This window comes from Aythya fuligula, chromosome 3, assembly GCF_009819795.1.
Source record: "Aythya fuligula isolate bAytFul2 chromosome 3, bAytFul2.pri, whole genome shotgun sequence".
Taxonomy (NCBI): Eukaryota; Metazoa; Chordata; class Aves; order Anseriformes; family Anatidae; genus Aythya; species Aythya fuligula.
In genome coordinates this window covers 25,507,284-25,519,406 of record NC_045561.1, presented here as the reverse complement: position 1 = coordinate 25,519,406, position 12,123 = coordinate 25,507,284, and the positions used below count along the sequence as shown (strand labels likewise).

General features: G+C 36.0%; 1 protein-coding gene across 13 annotated transcripts in view; it reads right to left on the bottom strand.

Moving 5' to 3' along the window:
- RYR2 (ryanodine receptor 2) overlaps positions 1-12,123 on the bottom strand; it is a 415,779-nt gene that overhangs the window by 137,284 nt on the left and 266,372 nt on the right. For all 13 annotated transcript variants that reach the window (XM_032184912.1, XM_032184915.1, XM_032184916.1 and 10 more), the window contains 2 exons: positions 7,309-7,517; positions 5,126-5,300 (listed from right to left, as the gene is read on the bottom strand). In XM_032184912.1, the coding sequence (XP_032040803.1) occupies positions 5,126-5,300; positions 7,309-7,517 (384 nt within the window). The remainder of the gene's footprint in view (positions 1-5,125; positions 5,301-7,308; positions 7,518-12,123) is intronic.

The window sequence follows — 12,123 nt, the reverse complement described above, 5'->3', positions numbered from 1 at the left end:
CCAGATAAAAACAAGGTAGAACATGTTCTATGACATGTTTGTTAGTTCATGACACGTTTGTTAGAGACAAAAGCAAACTTCATGGCACGGCACCATTTACAGGAATGACTGTTCACCAGATAAAAGATCAGTTTTCATTATCTCCTTCACTTTTTTTTTTTTTCTTACAGATACTAAAAATTCATTATCATGTGTGTGTGTACCAGGCATGATACCTTTAAGGCCACAGACTATTTGATAGAAAAGAATAAAGACTATTTTCCAGAATGAAATGGAAAAATCAGATTATACAACACACATAACTGGGAAAGTTACATTTGCTTACATAGATACCATGGTAGACCCCAGCAGCTCTAGTAGACAGAATTTACTAAGCACCCGGCTAACTTAAAGGAGTCCATAAGCTATTGCAAGTGTTTTTAATCAAAGGTAAAAATCGTAATTCTTCTTCAATAACCTTATGAATCTCAACTCATCATTCAAGAACAGTAACAGCCTTCTATAGACATCAAGTTGTTTGAGAAGGGACGTTCACAGAAACAGTTGTGACAGCATGAATCCTCACAATGTTAACCAAAAATTAGGTATGATTTGCTGTAAGCCACACAGGTATATGTAGCCTAAAATATGCACTTTGTCTATCTGAATCATATCACAATTTAATTTCTCATTCTTGTAAAATATTTTCAGATGTTTACAAGACGTATGGCACTCACATTAATAATCTTCAGAAGAACTGTGTTTTACCCATCTCAAAAACGGCATAAAAGAACTGAAAATGGACAACAAGAATGAAACTGCTTTCTTATCAGGAAAATCGAAGACCATAGGATACTTCAGCCACAACAACATCAACTAAAAAAAAATAAAGTATCATAACACCACCACCACCACAATTTATGAGTGACATAGAGAAGATGAACATTAAGTGATTTTTCAATCTCTTTCAAAACAAAAATTGTTATCAAAGATATTGTTTGGTAGCAAGCTTCAAAGCAAAGGGAGGAACATCCAATACACTTCCTATATTTTCTTATTCAGAAATGTTGTTGAATTCTCTGTCACATAGTATTACTTATGCAAAAAGTTTACACACACACACACATCAATGAGCACTTTAAGAATCACTAAAAGAAAATAAAGAAATTCAGAACAAAATTCCTACACAGGAAAAATTCTCTTTGATGTAATTACTCAATCTGGTATTTTCCATCAACTCTGTAACTGTAGCCAATATGTAATCATTATAATAATCTCTCACTGACACAAATTTCATTGATGCTAGAATGGTACAGTACAGGCAGCTAACTCCTGCAAGTAATTATATATAAATTGTTGCTCTGTAGGAACTGAATATACATGTAAATACTATTGTCAGTCTTAAGTATGGAAGCACTAATTTCTTTTCTGGCGAAATTCTGCACTGCTTCACATATGGTATATTTGTCAGTAAGGTTGTTCAGGACTATTCCTTATCTGGTAAAGAAAAATATGGCATCTACTTCTTATAAGGACTGTGCATGTCATGAATAAAAACTAACTTTCAAGCGCCTTCTTTAAATGGGTATCCAGACATTTTAGATATAATACTTTACAGATGGAATGCTGGAAGCTACACAAAATCATGGTTTACACATGATGTGGCTCTTATCTGCAGTTACATTACTGGGCTGCAGAGCAAACTTTTTATTTTAATTTATGAAATAGCAGAAGTGAGAAGAGATCAATACTACCATCAGAAGAATAACCCTCTAGCATTCTCTGTCACATATGGCAAAAGCATAGCACAGTAACACTTCTTATAAGGTTCCCTACTTTTGAGGATACAGGATGAATTTTATGACCCGATTTGTCAAACACTGAGAATAAACAGCTTGTGCTCTCCGTGAGCACTAGTTGATAAAACAAACTTTGGGGTGCACAGTGTACTTGTTCATACTTACAGTGAAAAATTTCCTACACAAATGCATAACAGTACGCAATTACTGTTTAACAATTTTACTTCTGAGAATACATTATTTCACAGGCAAATTAGTCTGTCATAAATCCCAAAGAGCTCCACTTGTTGGCAGTACAACCTAAAATACAGCACGTAAGTCTTATTACTAAATTGGCAGAGCTCCATATTCCCTTTTCACTGTTCCTAAGTGAATTAAAACCTCACAGTCGGACTACAACTTTTAAAGCAGGACGCCAGGCTCTGCCAAATCTTTTATCTGAACTGAGAGGCCTTTTTTGCAGCAGCACATGGCATGCACACAATTCACTGATAGAAGCAATATACAAAAAGGTCTCCATGCTTCTAAACAGAAGCTATTACCAAAAGCTAACTGAACTCAGCCTTAAAAATTTGAAAGCTCTACAAAAGTAAAATTTAATTTGGTTATTTCATATGTGTGTCTGTATACACACACATATATATACACAAACATATATACAGATGCCCCCCAATGAAGTGCACACAGAATACCCATAATATAATTGATATTTGTATCCTGTTGTATTATAAAATCTGAGGTCAAACAGAATATTCCTCTGAAAACAGAATAGATCTTTGAAAGTTATGCTCTTTCCTACAAACAAGACACTAGAAGAAATTAATGTGAATTAAAGGGCTATTGTGAAAAATCTGAATGGCTTGACACTAACATGAAAGTTCTGACATGGCTCAAGGCCTTGGTACTCCATCTCAAACCTGGAACTATTTTAGCAATTTCAGAATCAATAGAGATACTTTTAAAACTGAACTTGCAGCTAGAAATGAATACCATGAAAACTACATCACTGTAATTTCAACAGCTTTGAAATCAATGTAGTGATCAAACAGCTACCTGCAGAATCTCATGAAATTCCAGTTTCTCTCAGAATCCCTCTCTGCTCAGCAGAATTATGCTGCCAAATAGTTGGACAATTGTTATAATTTAACGGCACCAGTATGATTTTGTTCATATATCGCTAACACTATGACAATTCAGTCATCCCTGTCCTTCAGCACATTATCGTAGTATGAAAAAAAATCTGTAGGCAGTAATCTGTAGGCTAGAGAACTGTTGGCAATTGTATCATTTTAAATCAGATCAAGTTTTTCCTAATTTATATGGTACACTAGAAGAAGAAGAAAAATATTATTCTCCCAAAGTATTCCTGAAAGTAAAATACTCAAATACAAATCAAAGTCAAGTGGTTAAAATTCAACCAGGGAAATATCTAATTGATAGCTATAAGATTCATCTTTCCATGGGAATAGGGATCAGTAACCCAAAAGCACCATGTGCGGATTTTATTGTTCAAAATTTTTTTCTCTCCAACACAGATATATTATTTAACAGATGTCTAATACATATGACAAAATGCATACCTACAGAAGAGAAAAATTAAAACTTAATTTTCTTTATATTCAGAAATTTTAATTTCTGAACTAATGGCATATAAAGAAAATCTTTAATCTTTCCTAATCTTCAGTAAAGCATAGCAGTAGCCAGATTCGAGACAACACTAGATGCCTCCTAAACATAGCAGAGGTGCCTGTGAAGGAATTCCTCTAAGTTCTCAGAATGCCATTAACAGAAACAACCTATATTCAGTCACACACTGTTGCTATATGTTATCCTAATTAGCATGCTCCTGTCCTTGTATCAGTGCAAATTCTTAGGTTCTTTTTAAACACAGAAATCACCTAAGTCACCTGAGACCTCTCAGTCCAATCTGCGCCTTCTGTATTGAAACTCATGAGAGGAACAACAGAGAATACAGCCTTTGACTCTCTTCCCAGATCTGTCAAAAGTATTTTGCAATCTCATAACCTATGGCATCGTGGTAAACTAAAACCTGCTTTAGGACTTGGAAAGCTGAATCAAGAACACCAACAAACTGATACAAAACTCAATCTGCTGGTTCAGAATTTATGGGATCAGGTGTCATTTCTCCTCCAAGAGCTGTAGAAAAATTATAACTGGCTTAAACTTCCCACCATATTCTCTCACTAATTTGGCAGAAATCTGATAGGGTTTCAGTACATGATCTGAATAACGTGTATCATATTGCTTAAGTCATGAATTCACATTCAAGGGCCTACAGACACCCATGCAACATATAGCCAAGAGTCTGATTGCAAAACCTTGTAGCAAATTTAACATCAAACACCCTTCTTCATCCTTACACCTAGCATGGCTCTTTTCCAAAAGCCTGATACTAATCAAATAGAGTAAAAGATAAGGCTTGGTCCTATGGGTCACCCAGAGAAACTAAAGATATCAGCAAAATCTGACAGTGCTGTTGGCTTTCTTAATATATTAGCAAAATTGACAAAAGAAGAAAAACCTTGGTTTTAGGGATTAGGTAAGCTAAATAACACATTGAGTGGCATATGTTCTTCTCTTGATTTTTATCTCCACCATGCTGTGAAAAATGGGACCATCTTCGTGAACGAGTACCCAGACTACCACTACTTATTGTTTGTTACTACACCAATTCATTTACAGCTTATGCAAATACACTGAATATGCCACAATAAATACTCATAGTATAAAATTAATTTACAAAATATTTGCAAAATGAGTGAAAAAAAATCAATTTATTTTCAGAACCCCATAAGACTGCTGTTAAATATACTAACATCACTTTTTAGTGTGTCTCAAAGAGCTATTACAGATCCACAACACACAGCAAGAACAGAAATTCTGCATTGAAAAAAAAAAAAAGAAAAAAAAAAAAAACTCCACTGAAATTAGTTTTAAAAAAATCTCATTAGGTTTTAAAGCAATTTTCTTTTCCATAGAGGGGCAATTCTCTGTGGCAATACAGAGAGAAACATGGAGATACAAAATCAGGACTGTGTCTTCAATTAAAGAATGTGGATTCAACACTGCATCCTAGAAAGTTATCATAATTAATAATATTTTATGCTGGCTAGGGCCACTAAACTCTAGTGGTTCTTGCCAGTTATGTTGATACTATTTCCTTTCTTCTTTTGAACATATACAGTCTAGCATACTTTAAACTACATCGAGAAAATTGCGCATTTACCATGTCAAGCTAAATAGCTAAATTTTCACTTCCTTTTTTACCTAGAAAGGAGAACTGGAACAAAAAGTATGTTAACAGCACAACATGTTACAGTACTTACCATCACCAACTTCAAAGTCCTTGAATGCAAGTTCTGAACCTGAGTCATCGAGAAGGATTTCACCATTTAAGGTGAACATCATAGTGTGTTCATTCATGTCAACCATACATCCAACAACATCTCCTGCTAGCCATGAGCGGCCAAAATGCTCATTACCCTGATGCCACCGCTGTGCCTGTAAAGGAGTTCAAAGACTTTAAAAGAATAACAGTGACGATGTATGTGTTCATCTCCCTTTCAGTGGTAAAACTAATAATTAGCCCCCTCAATTAACACAGCACTAAAATTAAAACTTCCACAGCATATCATTCCAAAACAATGCCTGTGAATACTGCAAGTTAACTTTGAAAATGGAAATCCAACAATTAACTTCCTGCAAGCACTTCTCTCAAATATATTCTAAAACATTGCTACGTGAGCTGACAGGGCAAATTGCTATTTCAACTTTTTAGTAAGAAAGAACATGGCTTATTTTTATGCAGAAGCTGCATGAGAGACTTGTAATGAAAATAACATGCTATCAGTTACAATGTTAAATTGCTGTTTCACAAACTTTTTTTTTTAACAATTGTTTTTGTTCAATCTAGTGGCCTATAAATTCATTGCTTCCAAATAAACTTTATTGTTTCCTTAAACATAATTCTAAAACTCTTGCATACAAAATAAATTAAAATTCTGTCATAACAAATTTTGGAAGGAACAGAATTGTCTGTGGATGGGATGAACTGTATAAGCTTCTGAGAGATACGACAGTAGTTAAGGGCATGATTAATGATTTGTATGACTGACCAAGTCCAAGACTGCAGGGTTTTGGATGGGTAGCCTTAGCTGGGGTCTTGGATTGAAATTCAAATAAATGAACATCTATAAAGAATTATTACAAACATACATACAACAAAACAGTGTTAATAATAAATATGTTCCCAATTCATATATTCCATCACTGCTAGATTTTTATCCTCTTTATCCTTCTTCAAAATCCTACCAAACAAATGAGGCTTTCTGTGCATCCCAAAGGTCAAAAACAAGCTTTTATAGAACTAACCAGAGAACCCACTAAAATATTATACAACAAAATAGCTTTGTGGATTGAGACCTAAAGGTCAAAGTTAAGATGCAGAAAGCAAACTACTACTCAGCTATTTTAGTGAAGACTCTGGTCGTCAATAGTTAACCTAATCCAATTAGGCATTTTATAAAACCAACTTTTCAGTTCTCTTTTTAAAGCATATACTTGAATATCACGAGTTGGAAAAAAATAAAATAAAATAAAAATCCAATAACACGGATAAAATACAGCTAGAAACCTTGACCTGACCAGGAACAGGCAGGCCTACTGTTGGTTTCTGTCAAGTACTCTAATAGTAATAAAGGAAATTAATTCCAACATCAGACATAAGAAATGTACGGTAAAGGTTTTCATTAAGGCAAGAGTCACCAGTAGCCTTAACAGTAATTACATGGTTTGGATAGCAGTTTCACAGGCCTTCACAATGAAATAAAATGTTCCAATGAGTTATTCCATCTATTCTGATAAAAATTAGTAGCATAAAAAATACTTGGATTTCCTATATATTCTTAACACTGATGCAATCTGTCAGCACTTAATGTAGAGTTGAATTTCAGCAAAAATTACTGTTTCTATCATAATTAATTTACTCTAAATTGTATGGATTTCCATGAAAAAACAGACATGCTCTTTCAAACTTTTACATTTCCATAAAAAACTTGTATCAACATTTGCCTCAGACACTCACTGTTAATAATCTTAACCACATTTATTCTCTAATAGGCAATGCTCATAGAGGGAAGAGTAGACCAAAGATTTAAAGGAATTATTAATATTTAATTACAGCTCTGCCAGTATTTACAATTTTGGTAAGTCATTTAGATGTTTAATGGTTTATATAAACTCTAACTGTGCTGTGAAGCTGTGAAAAAAATTGACAAAGAATAGAAAAGAGAAATGACAAGGTCTGCTAATGAATTCCTCAGGTGGCACTGATTTATAGCTTAGGCTTTTGTATTTTTCTCCCTATTCCACCTAGGGCCTCAAAGAGAGAGAAATAATTTCATAGAACACAGATGGAAGAAAAGAAAGTAATTAAGTTGAGGCAATGGCACACAGAATAAGATGCAAAATAAAGTTTCGCAATCACTCATATAATTACAGATAAACATACCTTAAAGCCATCAAAAACAAAAGCTTCATCATCTGAGCCAAGTTCCTGATCTGGCAAGCAACCCGGCCTTGTCCAGCCAACTCTCATGTCTCCTGCTGTAACTGCCTCAAACTCGAAGTACCACTTCCCAGCCTTCACTGCATAAGTCTTCTCTGTGCGGAAGATCCTAAATTTTTCCATTATCCCATTGCATACATCCAATCTTGTTGCTGTGAGGTTTAAAAAATGAACAGGTAAAGAAAAAATAAAAGTAGCATCAAGTACTGTATTCAACTACTGATAAAATCAAGCAGTGAAAACAACAGACAAATACACAGCACTATCTTTAAAGCACACTGAAAAATATTAGGAAGTAATGGAATTGGAATTCTGAAGAATAGATGACCTATTATCACATCAGTAAAGCAATCAAACAGTTAACCCAAATATAAAGCATGAGAGAATATAAGGCATTAATTCACAAGGCTTAAAAGATTGCCTTCCCTTTTTTTTGAAATACGGCATATAGATTTTTGCATTGTATTCCTGAGGCAAGTTAAGATGGATTGTATAATGAAACGTTTTAACAGTGAAACTATGAAAGTTTGCTGCTTGCCAGGTGCTAACATTTGCATGTTATGGAGATGATATCAAGGCTCATCTGGCCCTCCAAGTACAAACCCCTGTTACTCTTCCATGCAGATACAAGTGAAAAAGCCAGGAATGATCTGGGACTTTGCAAGCACTGACTCTAGGGAAAGTGGTCAAGGGCTCAAGTAGTGCCCTCCTTGAGCCAATCAGTGAGGGAGAAAAGAACCTGAAGAAAACAGGTCCCGAGGGTTAACAACGCATTGCACAGCTGGTGTTGACAGCAAGGTTTTAGTTTATACAACAGTAAGACCCTCTTTGAGGGTTAAACATGACTTAGAAGAGATGGGATCCATGAGACTAAACCAGGCAAATATATCTTTGCCAACAACAGGCCAACCTTGCTGGGAGAGCTTTAAACTAGAAATGACAAGGAAGGACATGATTCCTTAGAAAACATCCAAGTAAGCTGAGGATAAGGGTGGCAAGCCAAGGGCACAGAGTGACAAGAACAGAAGGGACGCAGCAGTCAAGAAAACAGAGCTGAACTGGAACCCATTTGTGTGCAAGCATACAAAGGAGAAAGTGCCTGCAGAACAGCTTGATGGGGCTCCTCTGCCTCTTCTGGGGAAGCAGCATGCTTGGGTACCTCTCAAATGACTACACTGATGCATGCAGCATGTTCAATTAAAAATGGGTGCAGTTACAGGGCACTTTATGATGCATATGATGCATAGGCTACTATGGTCTACAGGGGTACTGGAGCCAATGCTGTTTTCCGTTTTCATTACTGACCTGGATGATGGAACAGAGTACACCCACAGTAAGTTCAGAGATGACACAAAACTAGAAAGAGTAGTTGACAGTTGTGCTGTCATTCAGAGGAACCTGGACAGGCTGGAGAACTGGGCTGAAAGGAATCTCACAAAGTTCATCAACGGGAAAAAGTCTGGTACCTAGGGAGGAGTGACCCCCAGAAGCACTTCACACCAGGGCTGACCAACTGGAAAGCAAGTTTCACACAGAATCACACACAGAATTGTCTAGGTTGGAAGAGACCTCAAGATCATTGAGTCCAACCTCTGACCTAACACTAACAAGTCCGCCACTAAACCATATCGCTAAGTTCAACATCTAAACATCTTTTAAAGACCTCCAGGGATGGTGACTCAACCACTTCCCTGGGCAGCCCATTCCAATGCCTAACAACCCTCTCAGTAAAGAAGTTCTTCCTAATAACCAACCTAAAACACCCCTGGCGCAATGTTAGTCCATTCCTCCTTGACCTGTCACCAGGCACGTGGGAGAATAGACCAACCACCACCTCACTACAGCCTCCTTTAGCGTACTTATAAAGAGCGATAAGGTTGCCCCTGAGCCTCCTCTTCTCCAGGCTGAACAAACCCAGCTCCCTCAGCCGCTCTTCGTAAGACTTGTAAGTTTGCAGAGAAGGACAAGTTGAATATGAGCCAGCATATACCCTTATGGCAAAGAAGGCCAGCAGCATCCTAGGCTCATCAGGAAGAGCTTTGCCAGCAGGTTGAAGGTGATTCCTCCTCTCTGTTTGGGACCATTGAGTCCACATCTGGAGTGCTAGGTCCAGTTCTGGGCTCCCCAGTACAAGAAACATACAGACTTACTGGAACAAGTACAGCACAAAACCATGGCTGCAGCATCCTTCATGAGCAGAGGGTAAGAGGGAGCTGCGACTACTCAGCCCAGAGAATAAAATGCTCAGAGCTATCTTATCAGTATGTACAAATAACTGATGGGAGGGAATGAAGTAGAGACAGCCAGACACAAAGAAGAAGAGGGAGGCAATAGGCACAAAATAAAACACATAAGATTCCATCTGAACACAAGAAAACACTTTTTACTGTGAGGATGGTCCAACACTGGAACAGGTTTCCAGAAAGGCTGTGGATTCACAGTCCTTGGATATATTCAACACCCATCTGGCCATGGTACTGGGTAACCTACTTTAGCTGACCGTGCTTGAGCAGTGAGAGGGGCATCTCAAGAGCTCCCTTCCAACCTCAACAGTTCCATGATTCTGTGAATTGGGCTCCCAGTTATTTAGATTAAAAAAAAAAAAAAAAAAAAAAAAGACTAAATTCATCCTCCAATCACTTCCAGTCACTATAAAAGTCAGGTGTTTGTCTTTGAGTTGAGATTCCTAAACTATGAGATATCTTTGTTCAACAACAAAAACAACCATGACAAAATAGCCCAAAATAATCTCAAAATAATCTTACTCCTGCTTCAGGAAAAGTGTATTAACTTCTGTCAAGATAAAAGGCAGCAAATCTTGAAAGAATAAAGGTGCCTTAAAGAAGAGCATAAAGAGCATAAAGGTAGTGTTAAAGGCAATGTCTGTAGATAACTGTTCAAGAACAAATCGAAACAAAACAACTGAATAAAACAGTATTTCAAAAATATTATTAGCTAATGAAATGAGAAAAAACAACATGCCAAATACAAATTGTTTTGACTGTTCTCCTTTACTCTCTCTCAAACTGTTGAAGAGAAAGTCAAATGAGACTAGACTTCATAGAGTGCTTTAAGAACTGCCACAGCAGCTTCAAAGTTCAAGAAAATGAGCTTTTTCACTTCTCTTGTCATCCAGTGCAAAAGAGTGTAAAATAAATTAACTGCTGTGTTAAAACAAAAGCTTTCTCAGCCACTGATTAATTTTGTTAATTATCTGTAGCACGATCACATGCTTATCATTGCTTACTATGTTTCATTTCAAAATTATCTTAACTGTAAGTGCAAGTGATTTGTAACAAGCTAGTTTAAGAGAGTTTAAGTTAACATTCACACATTGTCAGGTAATTATGAGTAATATATTTTCTCAAAGACCAGTACGGCTTCACTAAGAGATTCAAAGAAGGCTGGAGTTAAACTTTAACACATTAAATTTATTTCTTCTTAAAAGTTATCACTGATTCTCTTAAATGATGAAGGAGCAATGGCATAAAAATATTACTAAATCAGTATGGTTTATATAAAACACTTTATCAAAGTATTTTTGTAGATAAAACTGAGTTGCTATTGGGCTTCTTCAGCGGAAGAGTACAAAAAGAAACCTCGAGAGAAAGCCTGAGACAACATTAACATGTTGTTCCCTGTGCTCCATAACAGCAGTAGAGAAGTGATTAGCTTGTGCTTCATATTTCTGCTTTATAACTTTTGTGGAAATTATGAACGAAGATTTTTTTATAATTATCATTTTATTTTATTTTTAAGTGCTTAAGCTTTTTTAAGGGGAGAAAAGCTATGCTGAGACACACACTGCTTTCAGGCATAAAAATACTTCCATCTTTTCCCTTTTTCTTGACAACTAACAATGAAGTTTTGGACTTGGATCTCTACTCTCTGATCCAACTTTCCATCTACCTAGCCCAATGTTCTTGTCAGTATTCCTGTTCTTTTGCTACCACTTGCACTATTTTACTGTGTCATCCCACCATCTTCTGGATCAATCTCTTCTGATACAAATCTACTTTTGTTTCTGTCATTCTCAAAAGCACAAATCTTAGATTCATCTGTCTCCAAATCTCCTTTTTTTCCCCTCTCAGTGCACTGAACATACTGGGTTAATATTGATTTATACACAGCTATGTGGCATCCATCTACTTCTACCCATGGAAAATGTTCTCAAATATTGCCAAAAAGCATTTACCCATTAATATTTCTTGAACTACTCATGGTCCTACATGGTGCCTCAGAGATGGCCATTCCTAGCATTCTTTTATACATTTTTTATCCTATCTTGTTTCTGGTTTTCCTTCAATATTGTTGGCTAACAAAGTCTTCCAAGACTTTACTATCAATTCAAACCATAAGGTAGCCTGAAATAACAAAAATTGCATTTAAAAAAAAAAAAATATATATATATATATATATATATATATATATATATATATATATAAAGAAATAATGCTTAGTTGATCTTTCTTCCCTAAGTTCTCTGAACTACTCTATTCTCTAGTATTTTACACAGTTTTCTCTCCATTAATCAGATCACACAACTAAGTATCAATCTGACCCTCTCTCTCAGATTAGGAAAAAGAATGCCTAAAGCACTTCGGATCTTTTCCTACAAATTTGCAAAGTATCAAAGCCTGCTCAGCCTTTGAAAATTCAGTATTACAGTCTTACCACTGCAATTCCTCCTCTTTCTGAATTTCTAATCAGCTCAAATTTTCTTATAAACTCAAACATGTCTGCACCTGTCTGCCCATT